The sequence below is a fragment of the Pseudorasbora parva genome, chromosome 7, assembly GCF_024679245.1.
Source record: "Pseudorasbora parva isolate DD20220531a chromosome 7, ASM2467924v1, whole genome shotgun sequence".
Lineage (NCBI taxonomy): Eukaryota > Metazoa > Chordata > Actinopteri > Cypriniformes > Gobionidae > Pseudorasbora > Pseudorasbora parva.
The window spans coordinates 29,827,388-29,847,296 of record NC_090178.1 but is presented as its reverse complement, the minus strand read 5'-3'; the positions used below and the strand labels follow the sequence as shown (position 1 = coordinate 29,847,296).

Sequence of the window (19,909 nt, the reverse complement as noted above, 5' to 3'; positions counted from 1 at the left end):
AAGACCCTTAACTAGGTTTGTGTCTGTGAGAAAGACCCTTAACTAGGTGTGTGTCTGTGAGAAGGATCCTTAACTAGGTGTGTGTCTGTGAGAAAGACCCTTAACTAGGTGTGTGTCTGTGAGAAGGACCCTTAACTAGGTGTGTGTCTGTGAGAAGGACCCTTAACTAGGTGTGTGACTGTGAGAAAGACCCTTAACTAGGTGTGTGTCTGTGAGAAGGACCCTTAACTAGGTGTGTGTCTGTGAGAAGGACCCTTAACTAGGTGTGTGTCTGTGAGAAGGACCCTTAACTAGGTGTGTGACTGTGAGAAAGACCCTTAACTAGGTGTGTGTCTGAAGGACCCTTAACTAGGTGTGTGTCTGTGAGAAAGTGAAAGACAGGTGGGCTGAGATGTCCCCTAAATAGATAAATGGTACCAATAAAAAGTATATTAAGGAACAATATATTTTTTTGATTGGCATATGACCCAAATTACATCATATAAAGGATACATTAATAAGTTACAGTAATAATTTTGACGGTATCATTTAACATACTTTCTATTTATATGTTCGAAATAACTTTTCTACTTGGCCAAACTCAGTACATTTCAGTTGACAATGTAGCATCATTTCTTCCATTTCATTCGTGTCAAACAAGTAAAACTCAAGCATGTTAATCAAATAATACAAAATGTACTTACCCAACAGTAGATTTTTAATAATATATCGATACAACTCCACAATTCCTCTCCTCGTGGTTGTTCAACGGTCCCGTCCGGTTTCCGGGAGAGCATATCTCGCGAGATAATATCCTATCGCGGGATTTTGTAATATCGCAAGCTGTATTATTAATAATAGATTTTATTTATAACGCACTATTACTATATATTGTTACTACATCTTGGCAGCACAGTTTTGGCTATCTTCATCCAACTCAGACCTAAATGGTGAATGGAAATGTATCTGTTTTACATAAAAATAATAACGAATACATAAAACATGAAAAAAATTACTAAATGCAGCTTTACAATCACTTAACCACATGGGCACTTTGTGATTATAATTTATTAAATGAGATCAAGTAAATATATTTATTTTGCATGCAAATTGTGTATTTCATAAAGATAATTCCTGTTTTTTTCTCGCTTGACGTCAGTGGAAGTCTTATTCACAACCTCTTAAAAACTACTTGGTGCACTTAAGTTAATTATTGCAGCATTAACCAATGTGTAAGGTAAGCACAGCTTTTGCATATTTCACAAGGATTTCATAACATAAGGGTCAGGATGGACTATAATTGCACGTGTAAAAGACGTCGCCAGGTGACGTCCTCTCACAACCGAATCACAACAGGGTGTATATTGAACTACACGGAGCTAAAAGTCAAAGTAATAATTATACATACAACTCCAGAGAACTGTAGACATGAACAAACGTATCTGAATACATTTTTAAGAAATGTTTCTGTATTACACATTTTTACTGATTCATGCCGTCCTACCGCGACTATTTTTGGCCAGGGACACGACGTTGCCGTCGGACCAATGTTTGCTGGGAAAAGACAAGAGTGTCAGAGTCTTTACAAGCAGACCCACCAGGTGACTGCTCACCACAAAAACATCTGAGGGATGGCATGAAAAACAAATTTGTAAACACATATATACAAACACATCGTGATGTAAAGCAGCACAGTTACAGCACAGTAAGGCTTTTGATTAACTTAAATCATGCAATGAAAGAAAAATATCGCCATAGCCTTCATCTTGTGGCCATGTTACTTCACACACCTTGCTATACACCAGCTCAGATAATATTATTCCACAATGCCTCTGGCAAATTAATAGTCTGTCAGCTAAAAAATAGCAAAAAAATTATACTGTAATGGAAAAGTATACACAGCTAGTGGGATTTTGCATTGAAACTGTGAACAGTTCTTCTGACATGCTGTCAAACTCGAAGAATATGGTGTCATGGTTGGCCATTTAAATAATTCTTTCAGAGCATTTGTAAAATAAGTAATTCACAAGTCTGGAAATCTCTATGAAAACGCTATGACAGCTGGAAGGCTATTGTGTTGCCTTAGCAATGCCAACAGTCATTTCACTCCTGATTCTGTGTGATTCTTCCAAACTTATTCGTATTTTTTTTTTTTTTTTACAAAGTTCATAAAGCTGTTTAATTGATCACAATACAGTGAAAACTATATAAGAAAACACATTTTGAGATATAATCATGAAGGTGTTTAAACAGCATAAACCTTAATGTGCTTTTGTTCTAATGGCAGCATTATATTATAAAGAGGTTTCTGAATGACTTATTTTGCCACTGCTTTTATCTTCCATAAGCTCTATTTTATAGCCCCATAGGTGAACTTGTTTCGTCATTAGTTGATTGAACTGTAAAAGGAAAAAAATAAAATAAAAAAAAATAAGGTTGACCTGATGTTTTATTCATGAACACAAATAATTTCCCCCGAGAGTTTATTAAGCGATATAAGCTGATTATTTCTCTAATTACCTTATATAAGGTGTTCTTATAATTATGTTGCTCTACATTTCCAAATTTTGACAACTGTTATGATCAAGGTAAAATTTGGTTGAATCCTTGGCCATGTAAGTTCTGTTTTCAGGATCTTAAAACTATGTTGGTTGGAGAGAAGACGATTAGCCATACAAATAAAATCCATAATTGGCTTTACGAGAAAAATACAGGTCTCTTAGATGTATTATTTTAATGAGCACACTTCTGGCACAATATTGTACTGCATATAACTAGCATCATACCCCAAATATAGATTTGCCATTTTCATTTGATGTGGCTTCCCATAAACTATGCATTAATATGAATATGTTTGATCTGTATTTGAAATCAAAGAGCATTTTGGCATCAGTATTCAGCTTAACATGTTTAACAAGTGTTAAAGGTAAGGCAATTTCGAATCTGACTTGTACCACCTGACTGCTCATTCATTTCGTTGTTGAAAGTGTTGCCATGAAAACACATAAATCAGCTCGAAGAAGAATGTCAGGTTACCATGGTTGTAATGGTGTGAACGCAGCATAAGCTCATTGTTTTGGTTCAGGATGAACTGTAATGGTGACTGCTGGAAAATGGATAATGGAACAGAATTTGATTCGGTTGTACAGCCGCTCTGGTGAAAACAGTGATGTCATCCAGCTAATTACCATTACAACAGTGTCAATGCAGGCAGGTCAATAATATAGTTGAAATTTAAGTGTCCCCAACTAAGCAAGCCAAAAGCCAAAGGCGATGAGGACAAGGAACCAAAACCCCTTCAGGGGCAGAATAGAGGGAAAAAAACTGGGAGAAACCAGGCTCAGTCGGGGTGCCAGTTCTCTGGCCGATGAACAAATAGTGTAGGATTATGATTCTGGCAACATTACACTGTAAAAAAAAAGTCAGTAAAAATAGGGCACTGTACTGTATAAACATGAAGGAATTTTCCGTATTGTTTTTTTTACAGGTGATTTACCTGCATTTTGAATTACACATTGCATTAGTTTGTGTTTTAAGGGTTAACGTAAATTTTCATAAAATTACTGGATAATGTACTGGCAGAAAATTACATTTTCCGTTTTTATTTTTTACAGTGCACAGTTAAGAAGTCATATTAGATCAATAGACAACAAAAAAGTATTTTGACAACAAAAAAAGTGTAAATTGTCTACCCTATCTTAAAAAACAAACTATGTGTTAGTTTAAACAGAAGACACAACTGAAGCCAGGAATTACATTTTTGTTTCAGACCACATTGCAGTTTGCAAGTTCGTAGGCATTGTTTGCTTAAAGGTGTGCTAAAAATGGCCTGTCAGTTGCTATGACAGATTGTGCATTTAAATGCCTTAAACAGTACATTTTGCTTACCTATTCCTTTTACAGTTATTCTTATTCTGCTGGAGGTAATGAAGTTTAGAATTCCTTGGCAATTTCTCTTAGTACGTTTCAATCCTGAACTATACTAAAGAGGTCCAAAATACACATGCTGATATAACAGGCATTTCTATTAGATTGCCCTGACATCTTGGATTGACTTTCTAATAGGGTAATACACTTTTATTGCATTACAGCTTGCTCATCCACTCTGATGTTCCAATGATGCAATGCAATAGCAGTACCCAATAATGTACAATGACAGCCAGACAGAAAAATAAAAACAAATGTTTGGGTGTATACTTAACGGATATACTTTATATATACACAAAAAAATGGCATACAGTTTTTTCTTATTATCATATAAATATGTTTCTATATTCCTTTAAATATAGAATATATTCTATATTTAAAGCACAAATATTTGATTGGTAAAGAATGGTGCGCCAACATTCTGAGGGCCAAAGAAAGGTTCCAACCAAAAAAAAAGGTTAATCTTCTAGGGGTGAATCTTTTTGCCCTCACGCAAAATTACGGGTCATGGGGATTCCTATTGAAAAGACTGGAGTTGGCTCATGGAAATTCACAGAATTCACAGAATAGAGTCTCACAGTACCAACAGAAGGTGCATTTGCCCGAGCAGGTAGAGATAGTGGACTATCGAGCACTTTAAGGATCAAATAAAAGTCACTATGAAATTAAACGCAACAAACCTTACTTTTTATGGAATATTGCAGGCCTACTTTTTGGGGGTTTTTTTGTTCGAGAAGCAGTTTCACTCAGATATACGTCACAAAAGGGATGAAAAAACATCCGTTTCAGTGTGTGGGACAGTACATCAACAAATCAAATGTATTGTCTTATTTATCATTTGCATTAATAATATAAATGAATGCATACATTAATAATTGCTGTTTAAAATATCAAACTAAAATTATGACAGAAACACTGAAAAGTCATTGAATAATTCTCACGTCACTGCTGATTTATTTAGTAGGCTATTTTAGTATCATCTTATAAATAAACCGCACAAAGAATCTTGACGGTATTGTGAGGAAGTAATGAAAGTGCATCGCTGCATCTGTCTTTCACCCTTGAGTCATTCTCTTCTCACCGTACACGGGAGAGCACTAACGTTTCAACATGGCCTTTTATTTCAACTCTAATGAGCTGCATGTGCCTTCCTGCTGTTTCACGATCGAGAGGGACCGACAAAAAGCACATGCACAATTTAGAAAGGACCAAATGAGGAAAAAACATTCCCCTGGGTACAGCAGCCCTTGTAAATTACAGACACAAATTCCTGCAAGTTGTAGTGGGGTTAACTTGTAAATTTCATGCAAGTACTTTTAATCCCTTTATTTAATCTTAATCAAACCCAGAGTGACATAAAACAATGTTTAGGGCATCCAGACTCACAGCAACACTACTGATGAACTTTAGATACGTACTTCTGGTCATGTTTGACTGCTGTATTTGATCAAAGTGTACGCTTCAAAATCAGCTTCTGAACTAAAGAGTGGAAGTGCAACAAACTCAAATTTTCAAATCAGCATCAGTTTTGTATCTAACCGGCTTTGATTGTCAGTAAAGCATAACAACTATTTGTTCATAAAAAATGGTAAACAAACAAACATTTAAAGTGCTTAGTCCAACAATGACTCCATGACTTTGTCAGTTAAAGGAATAGTTCACCCAAAAATGAAAGTTATCCCATGATTTACCCACCCTCAAGTCATCCTACGCGTATATGAAATTCTTCTTTCAGACGAATATAACCTTATAGTTATATTAAAGCATAAACATATAAGAGTTATATTATTTTTTTTTTTCCATGTTTCTGTTTTGAAGTCCATAAAAGTGCAACAGTCCATCATAAAAGATATGAAAGCAAAGCGATGTGTTTTTGTAAGAAAAAATATCCAAATTTAAAACTTTACAAACTTTAATCTCTAACTTTCGCAAACTGCCGTACACGCGTTCGCGAGAGACGGGTGTTCCAGCCAATGATGTAGAACACGCCGGTGAAAATATGCTAGTTCTCGCGAGAATCAAGTTTTTGCTCTATCCTCTGATGACTTGAGGGTGAGTAAATCATGGATTTATTTTCATTTTTGGGTGAACTATCCCTTTAATTTTTTCTTGTTATGTTTTTGTGTAATAATAATTTAAAAAAAAATCTTGTTCTGCTTCAACATTTCACAGTAGCTTATGGAAAAACATTTTCACATACAAGATTATATAAATGCACCAAAAAAAGGATAACATTAAATCTGATCATTTAATTCTCACACACACACACACACACACACACACACACACACACACACACACACACACACACACACACACACACACACACACACACACACACACACACACACACACACACACACACACACACACACACACACACACAGATGTTATCATATAGACGTAGTAACCAAGAATACACACACAATCACACACACAGATGTTATCATATAGATGTAGTAACCAAGAATAAACACTAGATGGCAGTAAAATCTCTACCTTTAGCGCCACCGAAAGCCATGCGGTCTGGTGGACTATTCCCTTTACTGCAGCGTTTTGTTTACACATGTATTGGTATTTGCCACCTTGCTTGAAGATATCACCGCAAATAACTTTTTTTTCTCGATTGCGTACATCCAAGACAGCATCAATGAAAACAAAATACCTTTCAGTTTCATTCAAAACATGTTAGTGTGAGTAAGACCAGCGAAAATCAAATGTTTCATACTTGCACATAAGGCGCGATAATTATGGATGTTTATTGTGGTGTTAAAATAGCATGCTCTTTTTTAAATAAAACTGTTTTATTATACATGGAGTTAAAAAAATATTCGGGTAGGTGTATTGCAAGTGGCTGCGCGTTTCCACGAGGTAAATAAACGCTCGTGAACAGAAACCGCGTTCACCTGAGGTTACGTTAATCGGAAAAGGAACACATTTCGCTTGACGGAACGTATCCAGAACATTTCCAATTCCTTAAAAAAGACATTGACCTCCGTCGAAAGACATCGTATGAGTCACAAACTACCAATTCACACTTCAAACATGAAAATAATAACCAATGTACCGATCAATGTAAATTGCTTTCTTCCTCTTCTTTCAATAGAGAAAGAAGTGTTAAACATCATAGGTATAACATGTCTGTGATCAGTCTATTTAGATGAATCACACAGATAATCCAAATATTTCCTGACAGCGAGAGGGTTCAGCATGGCCACACAGGACATCTCAGACATTTGCTCCACCCAAAGAGGATATGCTGTGGAGCCTGTAGAGGGGCTGAAACTATTCAATCTGAATCACAACTTTTTCCCTGGCCGGGGGTAAAGTCCTGTGCGTGTTTATGAAATCACATGGCATTTTAAGAATGCTTCAAAGATGGCGGTTTGTGGTAACAGAGTGCAAAAAAGTGCATGTTTGGAGGTGCTCGTACGGGAGCGATGGCACGCGGTTCTGGCCAGTTTAAGCGACGAGTCGCTGACGCTCAGCTGCGAGGAGCCCGCGGCAGACACCAGCGTCAACCTGAACGGCATCACCACCAACGGCTCCTACGACCAGCCGGACCCCACGAACAGTCCCAACGCCGGAGTAAGGACTCCTTTCACGGACTCACAAGTCCCCGAAGCGATTGCGAACCGTAAAAGATGCGTCAAAGTTATCAAGCAGGAGGTCGGTGGATTAGGGATAAGCATCAAAGGTGGGAAGGAGAACAAAATGCCTATTCTTATTAGTAAAATATTCAAGGGTCTGGCAGCGGATCAGACGCAAGCGCTCTACGTGGGGGACGCGATACTGTCCGTCAACGGGATCAATCTGCGGGACGCCACGCACGACGAGGCGGTGCAGGTGCTGAAGAAAGCGGGCAGAGAAGTTATCCTGGAAGGTAAGGACAGGAGAAACGCTAGAAAACTTTTCAGTGGGGCTGTTGAGGTTTATCAGTTGTGCAGGGACCTGTTAACTGAGAACTGAAGCATGCACAAAACTAAAATTATGTTTCTTTAATTTGCATTGATGGTTCTTAGAAGAACCTAAATATTCATGGAACATTTTTCTATGTACAAAAGCTTCTTTATAGAGAAAAAAAGGTCTCCAAGATGTATGGAACCCATAAATGGTTATTATATATGGCATCGTAACCAATCTAAGCTGGTCCATGCACAATACCTCTCCAAAACCAGCTCACAGGCTAGTCTGGTTTAAGATGTTTGACCCAGCTAAACCATCTCAGACACCAGACCAGCAGGTCAGGCTGGTTTAAGCTGTGTGTGCTTTCTAGCAGGACTGTACTTGAGCAAAACCCGTCCCTCGCTTGCATGTGGAAGGTCATTGCTGGAGTGATGGACGTGTTTGCTGTGCCCTCCAGTATTGTACATTAAGGATGAAAGCACCCTTGAGAGTGACAAAGCTGTGAAATTCCCTCTGAATGCATTATAAAAGCATAGCACATGGTGGTTTATAACTTTCATTCCACTCCATCATGTTGATGCCTTTTAGGATTCTAGGAAATATGGTTAGACATAGTATATGTGTGAGCAGTTGCTTTGCAACAGCAAAATACCTGGTACATAATATACAGTTGAAAAGGATGTATTTCAAACCATGTGCAAAATATGCAAATTGTTTAATTTACCCAAATTAAGAGCTAAATTCCTAGCATTGTAGGGAAATATTTTTCTCTCTTTATTTTTTTAAGTCCAATTTTTATCTCTCAATTGCACTTTAGAAAATATATATTGCTATTGATACCAAAGCATGGGAGAATTTGCACCAATCCAGACAAATATATTGTATTTATTCTGTAAAATATGTTATTGTAAGTGCAACCTGTTCAATATTTCCATATTTGTGACCTGTACAAATCAAAATCCCAGTCACAGAGTATATTGTTAGTGGCATGGGGGAATTTATGCAAAGTCTCTTTACACTATCAGTCATATTAGCTGCTCTCTGCTACATTTACTTTAACCCCATACCAGCCAGCACTATAGTGAGTTTTTATTTTTATTATGATATTCAAGGATTTTCCTGTGCACTGACCGGATGGTCAGATTAGTCACTTTCTGTAAATCAGTTATATGGCATCGTGACTCAGCCGTGGAGAAGAACAGAGTGCATCAGTTTTGATTTCTGCAGTTTCCCAGATGAAACGCCATAAAAGTTTGACAGGCTTACATGACAAAAAGTAACTGCCAGATTACTTCGGAAATGAAACATTTCAATTTGTTGGTGTCAAGCTGATTCATGCAACTGATACCAAGATTACATATCTATATTTGGCCAGGCCTGTTCAGTGGCTTTTCAGCTCCCCACCTGACGTCTTTGTGACTAAGTGAACACAGATGTGCTGAACTTTTTTGGCATATCCTCATTGTTCAGAATTGAACTGCCTTTGGGGCCTAGGGGTCATATCAGACTGTGGTTCAGTCACTGATGGGCAAATGTTGGTATCCATGTTTGTCTAGCAGGATAAAATAATATCGGACATTCAGTCATAATTTATTCTCTGTCATGTTATTCCAGTGTTATATGACTGTGTCTGAACCACAAAAGAGGAAGTTTAGCAGAGTATCGGAAGTTTAGCAGACAACAGCTGGGGCAACAGCCTTAGTCCTAATGGGTTGTTATCATGGCTATCAAAATCCAGTGTTCTGTATTTTGCGTATGTGAGTTTTTGTTGTAGGTGGCTATTGTAGATGGCTATTGTGGATGGCTATAAAAAAAAAGAAAAAGAAAAAATAAACTTGTGTACTGTGCTAATTAATTGAGACTTCTTACAGCTCTTACAGGTTGTTGGCCTTGTTTGTTTTGTTGCTTCTATTGCTCTCCCCTTTTTTGTAAGTCGCTTTGGATAAAAGCATCTGCTAAATGATTAAATGTAAATGTATCGACTACTTTTTCCAACCTGATGTCATGAGAAAATTTAACTATTTTATTAATTGGACATTTTGTATAAATTCATAAATGTACAGTTTAAAATTTAAAAAAAAAAAAACTGAGCATGAACGTTCACACCTAAACATAATGCTCAGTGGTGCGTAGGCAGAAATTTACAAGTGAAATATACAAATTCATACAAATTCTCCAAAGTGTTGTGTGTTGGCATGCTGGTTTGATGTCAATGATATTAAATGGATAGTTCACCCCAAAAAGACAATTCTGTCATAATTTACTCCCCCTCAAGTTGTAAATTAGTTTCTTTGTTCTGCTGAACACAAAAGAAGATATTTTCAAGATTTTTGCTAACCTAGCAAAAGTTTATGGTGCATATTGACTTCCATAGTGGATATTTTTTCATAATATGGAAGTCAATGGGGACCAGCAACTGTTTGGTTGCCAACATTATTCAAAATATCATCTTTTGCATTCAACTGAACAAAGATACTTGGTGAGAAATTATGACAGAATTTTCTTTTTCCAAGTTAATCATCCTTTGTACTATTTTTTGATGTCATGTGTCTCATTTACCAATCCTGGTGGACCAAATTTGAATATGTGCATGTGTCACACTGTTCGTTCTTTGGCCAGAGGAGAACTTGCCCCCTGACTGAGCTTGGTTTCTCCATTGTGTCACCGGATGGCGTTTGGGTTCCTTCCTTGCCACTCTCGCCTCTGGCTTGCTTAGTTGGGGATAATAAACATTTAACAATATTGATCTCACTGTTGTATGACAACTTAATTGAGCTGGACGATGACACCATTTTTTGCAGACCTGCTTTATAGATGAAATTGACTAATTTAATAATTGATGATCTTTACAACAGAGCTGAATCAACACTGAACAACAGGCAAAAGGCATAATTTTCCCTTTAGCACTGTAAAGCTGTTTTGAAATAGTCTGTGTTGTATAAAGCGCTATATAAATAAAGGTGACTTGATTTGACCATAAAAATATAATTATAATTTTAATTTTATTCCCTTTTACATATCTGATATATAAAGACTAATTTTAAATTTAAAAACAGGTTTTACACTTTTTTTGAAAAGCAGAAAATGAGGTTCCTGCTGAGCACTCATGTTATCATCAGTACACTTTGAAAAATTGATGAAGCATATTTCACTAGTTAGATTCATCATTGCAAATCTTCAGACAGAAATTCTGATTTAAAACTAAACTTCTAACTAGTGTTACCATGTTCAATTAAGTACATAGAAAAAGGCAAAGCAATTTCAGAACAGAGCATCCAACATATCAACCAGTTGTTGTCCATAAAGCTCACTATTTGCACAAGCAAGCGAGTTTTGCATGTCAAATCAAGACACGATTCCTTTCTCCTGTCCTTGGGATTTGGCTTCTTTGAATAATTCACTTTGACATTTCTTGCCAGAAAGATTTGCACATCCTTTTACTCTTACCGATTTACTACAGCATACTTGTATTTTACCCTGTCACCACTCTATCAATCAACATTGTCGTCTTTTAACAGATTCCCTGATGCCCTTCCGCAGTGTTTGTCTTTTCTATATATTCTTGAAAAAAACACATTTGTCCTGGGGGACAAGTCAATGTCTTAGGCAAAATTACAGAGCTAGTCATATTGAAGTCAAGGTCTCTGGATGATACAAAAATAAGTGAGGTCGCAAGGGATTTCACAGGTTTATAGCTTCCTGTCTGCACCAAAAAAGTCCAATTCTCTAGTTATGACTCAAGTAAAATGACTTATTTTTTTAATCAGTATGCATCCAAACTTCATGCCTCAAATTAGCAATTTGCCAATTGAAGTCAAAGGGCCATTTTATTTCTCTTTGAACAAGAATAATATATATATTTTTAAAAACCCAGTCAGCTTGTAATGAGTATGACTAGATAAACACCGCACACAAAAGCTGTCCTCATGTAAATGTGTGTTCTGAAAATAACTGTATAAAAAATAATTGTACTGTAGCCTAGGGATGTTTTGAAGAAAAAATGGAATTTAGCAACTGTTCTTATATGCTAAATGTTCTTATGTGATTTAAACTAGAATCACTGTTCTCTAAAACCACCCAATTACAGTCGTAAGCGAAGACTCGCTGTAGAAGTCTAGGCAAAGAAATAGGGATAATGAAACACTCTGAATGTCAAAGCACATTCTTGATATTACTAGTACAAAGTGTGACAGCACAGCATGCATGACTACAAACCATTTTAGTTATATGCCTAAGGTAGATGTATGAGCCAAAGTCGCAAATAAAGCACCTTATGCTTTGTTCATTCGCATCACTTATTCAGAATTGTACACGCATGATAAAGTGAGAGAGAATGAGATGGGGATTGGAGTGAGGTCTAGGCTGTTATACAGGGAGGGAAACTTGTAGTGAAGACCACTTTTGCAAGTCACATGACCTCATCCTCAAAGTATGCAGTAGACACTGAGAGCAGGGACAACACATTTGCAGTACTTGCAAGCTCAGCCGTTCACACAGTTTACTTCGGTTCTTTTTGCCCATAGTTAATGGTTAAGGGAAATGTTAGTTCAAAACATCCACTGCAATATCATTTCCTTGAGCCTACCTGAATGCAACTTGTCCAGTTTTTTCAATTACCTTCAATTCCCAACATTCCCTTCAACAAAGGTCACGAGACAAAGAAATTCTTCTCAAATAAAGTAAACTCCACAGGGTAAGCTATATAGATATTTGAACTGCAGCCACAAGACTAGAATAACTGGTTTCATGTAACATTGATCTCATATTTAAATGCACAAACCACCTGGAGCAAAGGTAATTTAGTGACTTTTTAATATTGGTATTCAAGCCCAGCTATTTTCTTAAAGGACAACTCTGGTGAGAAATGAACCTAGGTGTCATTAACAGATGGTTACAGAGTAGATCGTTTTCTGGGATGCCTTTTAATGGAAATTGAATGTAAAGAGTTTTATCTCTAAAAACAGATTAGCTTATAACACTAGTCTGGGGCACACAGTAGTACAATTAAATCGCTAGTTAATACCACTAACAAGGCTCAAAATAGCCTCACACTAACACGGTAGCATAATGAGGGTCCCTACATGCAAACCGAAGCATTGAGAACTTTGTAAGTGTACAAACAGTTTAATAAGAAGATACTTTATAAACATAGTGCAAACGTGTTCACGGACAGGCGCCATCTTGGAAAACAGTCTTGACTAGTCGAGCCATGAGTGCTCTGCTAAGTGATGAACTGTGACTTGGAATCTCATATGGTCCGTTGTTTCCGGAAGAAAACACTGAACACAACAGAGAAAAGAAATAAAAATAAAAATGTCCATGTTATTACATTTTACAAACTTAATTCCTATTGACCAGCTCACTTAGAACAGCGCTCGTGAATTGATTCGTCTAGACTGTTTTCCAAGATGGCGCCTGTCGGTGAACGCGTAATGCACTGTGTTTATAAAGTATCTTCTTATTAAACTGTTTGTAGTCTTACAAAGTTCTCAATGCTTCGGTTTGCATGTAGGGACCCTCATATGCTACCGTGTTAGTGTGAGGCTATTTTGAGCCTTGTTAGTGGTATTAACTAGCGATTTAATTTTACCACCCTGTGTCTACCCTGTGCCCCATAGACTAGCGTTATAAGCTAATCTTTTTTTAGAGATAAAACTCTTTACATTCGATTTTCATGAAAATGCGTCCCAGAGAACGATCTACTCGGTAACCATCTGTTAATGACACCTAGGTTCATTTCTCACCGGAGTTGTCCTTTAAGGACACCATGAAATCAAAGTGAAGTTTTTTGGCTTTTAGTATTAATGTTAGCCTTACATTTATTATCTTGTGTGCTCCAAAACAATGACACAATTGGTATTTAGAATAAGCTTCAGGGCTCGACAGTAAGCCTTTTCACATGCTTGTCCTTCGGACAAGTAAATTGGTCATTCACTTGTCCAAATAAAAAATCTCCTTGTCTGGAATTTTTTAAAATGTATTTATTTAATTTTTTTTTGTAAATATGATTTATTCTGAAGCAGTATTATTACCAGTTTTTAGCTTTGGCATATTTAAATCGATATATATGTGATACTTTTACCCTTCATAAATGGCATTTCCTCCCTAATCTTATTAAAGATAGGCTATGCTTCAAGTTTCATACTTTATTCTTTCATTTGATCTATACATTCAATTAGAATAAGACTACAGGGCTGTTACCAATCAAATAAAATGATTTACCCTGAAAAAATAAAACTGCATTTAATAATGTTATGAGATTTGTATTTTTGAATAAACAAATAAGAAATATTGGAAAGAATGTTTAAACTTGAAACTAAACCACCAGAAGTTCGCAGCAGGTGCGTCTTAATGAGTGAGTCATTGAGTCGTTCATTCAAACGGCTGAGTCATTCAAGAATGAGAACTTTCGTCATTTTACGAACAGGTCATTGAATCTTTGATTCAAACGATTCATTCAAATGCTAAATTAGGGTTAAGTAATACGATGTACAGCAGCATTTAAATAGATAGGCCTAGGAAATTGAATGAATAAATGTAGACTGAAATTAAAACGACATCTTCAATATGCAATATACATTGATTGACAGCTACTGTACATACTCTATTCAAGAGCGGTAAGTAATTTTTCTCTCTTTTTTTTTAGATGTTTTATTTACATTATTTTAGAGGTGAGCTGTCCTTTTAAGGACCAGTGTTCACAATCACTGCGCTGCTAAGACTTGCTCGCATCTCAAATACAAACGCGTGATTTTACTTTCACTTTATAACCGACTGTATTTATATATGTTATAACTAGTAAAGTACAATATATAACGCGCGCAATCAGCGCATGTAAAACGCAAATTAAATGTTTAACCGGCAGGGCTTTAAAAACACGGCTAACGCCCCCTAACTTTAGTGAATGTGACTGGATATTTGCTTATATCAGCACATAGACTTACAGGCACACTCAAAAAGAGGCCAAATAAACTGAGAGGAATATTTCAAACAAAGAGAAATAGAAATAATTAATTAAATGCAAAACCGAAAAAAACTCAATTTGCAAGCGCGTATTGATCCGTCAGTGCCGTACCGAACGGTTCAGTATTCTATTGAGTATTGTGACTATAAATATCCAAAAACCACCAGGCCAGTGTTATATATTTTGTTCAGTTGAGTTCTTACAATATCCCAAATGTTTCCAACTATTTGTAAATTGTGAGAAAATTGCTGTTTTAACCAAGGACCCGGGACTTCTGAGGGAGTCGTATGTCGACTGAGTCATATGTGCGTTACCATCGGTTTCCGGTTTTATTTTGGCAGAAACACTTTACTCTAGCAGTGTGCAACAAGTGTCACAGCAGCCGCTGAGCGAACGCAGAAAGTAACGTCAAAACATCATTTTAAACACCCTTAAATGTATCTGACATGATTAACAGAGCTGCATTACCTCATACCCATGACCGGAAAAGCAGAAATGGCGCCGGCGACTGTGTCCCGTCATAATAAAAGTCCCGCTACTCGCTGTGTGTTGTGTAACAATCGCTCCAGCGGCCTTGCTCAGTTAGGCTTCTATTCATATATACATTGATCAGCGAACATAAACAGAAGCTCAACCTGGTTGACTCGTGAGGACAAACCTCATTGGTTCTTGCATTCTGCTGCGTAACACACGAAAATGAACCTCATTGGTTCTTGCATTCTGCTGCGTAACACACGAGAATGAACCTCATTGGTTCTCAAATGTCAAGCAAGCATGCTTGAGCTCCCATTTATTATAACTGATGTATGTGGTGATGAATGTTTATTCATCAATGTGATAGTTGCATAGATGGTCAGGGACAGACATCTCTCAGATTTTATAAAAAAATATCTTCCCTTGTGTTCTGAAGATGGACAAAAGTCCTGTTTGGAGTGTGAGTGGTTTGATGACAGAAATGAAGAAAAATCTGAAATCTGAACAACCCAACACTTTTGAACGGTAGCAAATAAATGGAATATTGTTGAACATTAAAGGACTTTGTTAAAAGATACTGTTCACCTTTAATGGATACTAGTTTGGCATCATCCCGATAGCAAAATCATTCATGCTTTATCTATGTAACTATTTTACCAGGTTTTGAAATAAAAAAATGCGCATTTGAATTTATGGAAAGATTTTTAATATTTCACTGGTGCTTACTGTGGTCATGCAACTGAGTTTCCTAATGAAATTCTTATTTTTGATGCTCTCAGCTGTTGCACTTTAACTTTTTCTCTTGAGTGCACATCATAATGAGAGCAATTAACGTTCACAAATGTGAATGTTCAAGAAAAATGGATCTGTCATGGACTGTTCTTCAATAAAATAATAATTAAAGTGTGTATGTTGAAGGCAGTCAACCATAAACAGGTCACCATTTCTCATTTCTCAAAATTAAATCTGAGAAACTATTGCTCCATGAATAAGTAAACAATATTAGGAAATCACTCTTTTTAAACCGTAGAGTTAAAAGTAACTCAATTTGGCTTGTTTTGCAACCCATTTCTGGGTCAAATATGGACAGCCAAGGGTTATTCTAACCTATCAAGTTTGTTTTATTCATTAACTCTGCATAATGGCTTGATTTATGGTAGTTTATTTGTACAGTAATACTAGATTATTTTTACCTCATACAAGGTTCATATTTTAACCCTAAATCCTAATACTTTTATTTTGTGCAGTGCGAAAGGCATTTCCATCATGCAAAACAGCTGATGCTAACTGACACGTTCAGCTGAGCGATCTCTTCCCTGATTTTCAGCACATAAAAGATTTTATAGATTAAATAAAACATACAAACCTATATTTCACAGAAGTAAGGCACCAATTAATGAAGTTAAAACACAGAGCTGTTGTTTACGGAAGAGGATGCAAAGACCCCACACTTTGACTATAACTCAACAGCTGGGTTGTGGTAGAAACGCCGCTGCTGGGTTATGTGACAGGGTGCATAGACATATACTGTACATAGTGCCTCATTAACGGCTGTTTCTTTGGCCCACTATATATGTAAGTCGTCCGCCATACACTCTCAGAAAAAAAGGTACAGTGCTGTCACTGGGGCGGTACCCTAAGGTACAAAAGTGTACATCTTTGTACCTTACTCACCCCTAAATGGTACATATTAGTGCCTTAAAAGGCAATTTGTACCTTAAAGGTACATAGTAGAACCTTAAAAGTACATATTTGTACCTTTTTGGTTTTGTACCTTAGGGTACCGCCCCAGTGACAGCAATGTACTTTTTTTTCTGACAGTGTATTGTAATGGTCAAAGCCGGTCTGTGAACACTCGATAGCAAGTTGACTGAGCGTCGTCAATAAATGTATGAATATCTATATCTGCATTAGTTTTCAGAGGCCATATTCAAAAAACATTATAAGGCTAAATGTAGCTCCTAACTTGCCAATTTAGGAGAAACTCTTAAAAATATTTTTTGGACAATATAATTTTTTGCTCTAAGAGTATTTCACAACGCATTTTAACACGAAAACTAGCTCCTAAATCCATGAAACACTAGGAGTAGTCAAAAGGACTCCTAAGTCACTAAGACCAAATCACAAACAATCATAATGGCTGTTGGGTTAAAATTGGGTTACTTTTGACTCCACTGTTTAAAAAGAGTGATTTCCTAATACTATTTACTCATTCATGGGGCAATAGGTTTCTCAGATTTAATTTTGAGTTTTAGTCCTAAGCAAAATGTAAATTGTGATAACCCGCCTAAAGACACTATACAATATTGAGGCAACAGTGATAATTAATGTATCTTTAATAAACAAAAGCAAAAAATGTTAGATTAGGCTAAGATGTGTCAGTTGTTTTTACTTAAAAAGTTGTTGTTAGTTGTTGTTCACACTCAAAAATGATTAAATAAAGTAAAACAATACAAGCGTATATGACGAGCTGTCCGAAGCGATCGAGGGCTCTGAGCTCAGAATTTAGCCCAAACCCAGAGTTCTGTCCTGTATCGCAGGCTGAGAGTGAGGAACGGGGTGGTGGAGGGATTCAGCAAACTGTGGTGGTGACTAACGTTAGGTGAGTCGGCTCTTGGCTGTGTATATACCTCCTCTCGCACTGATTAGATAAAAAACTTTGTTTATAAAACATCATTTTCGCTTGAATTCTGTTCTCTCGAGCTCAATCTCTCGAGATGCAGACATGTTAGAGTCTGACAATTAGCTGAACGTATACGAGCTTAATTAGTGACACTTTTTAAAAACTTTATTTGAAAATGGCAACATTTTTATTTTAAAATCTTTCTTTGAGTATGGCAACATTCTTATTTTAAACATTTTATTTGAATATAGCAGCGTGAAACTTTGTTCAACAAAATATTTCTATAATTAAATCACTGAGATCCCTCCCCTATCAGCAACTGTGGTCATACTGTAGTTAGTAAGCATGATGACATCATCCATAATAGGGCTGTGCAATATATCGAATTATCGAAATATCGCAAATGTGCATATCGGAATATGCATATCGCAATGGCACGCAATATCTGAATGATTTTAATAGACTACTTCAACAGTGTGAATATACACACACAGTTATGTCTTGATGAGTATTCATGCACTGTAAAAAATTATTTAGAAAAAAAGTTACCTGGTTGCCTTAATTTTGAGTTAATTGAAATTAAAATTTTGAGTTAATACAATGACAATTTTTTGAGATTTGACAACCTTTATTAAAATATTATTAAAAGATTTTGTAAGCATATTGGGTAATTGTGTGTGGATTATTTCGGATGACGCAGTGAAACATGCCAAATAGTGTTATTTTTATGATTTATCAAAAAATGTATGTGGTTCAGATACAAAAATATTTTGAGTTTCTATTTATTAAACAAATTTCCTTCATTGTATCAACTCAAATTTTTAATTTCAATAAACTCAAAATTTTAAGGCAACCAGGTTACTTACTTTTTTATGTTAAACCAACAAAAACCAACCAAAAATTTTTACAGTGTGTAAACTCAATCGGTTATGCTTGAAGTGAATGATATCAGTTGAGGAAAGAAGCCTGCTAATACAGTAAACCTGTCGCTGTCTGTCAAACAACAGAAGAACAAGCATATCATCCAACCCTAGATAAGGTGTCTTTGTTGATCTGGATGTTCTTAATGTTCAGTTTTAGGTTGATATAACTATATATTATGAAGTCAAGCAAAGAATTTTATATTGGCATTACACTTTTTGTTTGTTTACATTGATGTTAAAATTATATTGTCAGATTTATGACATGCATTTTTGCTAATATGGTGCTGGTCACAATCAGAAGTTGTAGCGATGCTTTCTTTACTCAGAAAGAATGTGAAACACATTAATGGTATTATTTTCAGTTTTTAAATAATTGTTTTAATATAATTTAAATAGATTTTACACACTAATAGCAATATCGTATCGCATATTGAATATTGCAGTATTTAACAAGATATTGCATAATACATTTTTTTCAATATCGCACAGCCCTAATCCATAGCAACAAGGTCAATCTGAGCTTACGCTTAGCTTAAGACTTCTATCTAATTCTTAGTAAAAGTTGCTCTTGGCAACTATGTGAATAGGTTTTAAGAAAAAACTTGTTTTTTTTTAATTAATCGAACACTCCACCGTTTTTAGAAATAGGGCTTATTCAACTCACCTAATTACTTCTTGTGGCCTGCGTATTCACAACGAGTACAAATAGCGATGCATATTAAGACTAGGCAATTTGGCAGATAATGACTTGGGACTATATTATGGGGAAGCACAGGCAAAGCACTGCTACTTGGGCACGGCCACAAGTTTTTTTTTGTTTTTGTTTTTTGTGATAATTTTTACTCGGGACATGCTAGCTGGCAACATAGGATTCCATTCACTAAAACAATGCATGCACTGAGACATTTGTATTTCATTTGTACAGAGAGTCTCGCCACTCTCCATTGACATGGGTTTATTTCCGCGAAGACGGGTACTCTGTTGAAGTTCAAAACTATTGGTTCTGCCCTGAACCACTCTGAATCTGTCATAACCAATCGCTAACGTTTGGTCGTGATGTATGTCAAGAGCCCTTTGCTTGTTTCTCACAAATCCGTCAAAATAAATGTGCAG

The 19,909-nt window shown here is 36.2% G+C and overlaps 2 protein-coding genes across 2 annotated transcripts in view; both read left to right on the top strand.

Annotated features, from left to right (window-relative positions):
* Positions 1–19,909, top strand: part of mrpl13 (mitochondrial ribosomal protein L13) — a 237,122-nt gene that overhangs the window by 115,306 nt on the left and 101,907 nt on the right. The window lies entirely within an intron of this gene.
* The window catches only part of sntb1 (syntrophin, basic 1), a 56,267-nt gene continuing 42,804 nt past the window's right edge, over positions 6,447–19,909 (top strand). Inside the window, exon 1 of the mRNA XM_067449029.1 lies at positions 6,447–7,789. Coding sequence (XP_067305130.1) covers positions 7,285–7,789 — 505 coding nt within the window. The 5' untranslated portion in view covers positions 6,447–7,284. The remainder of the gene's footprint in view (positions 7,790–19,909) is intronic.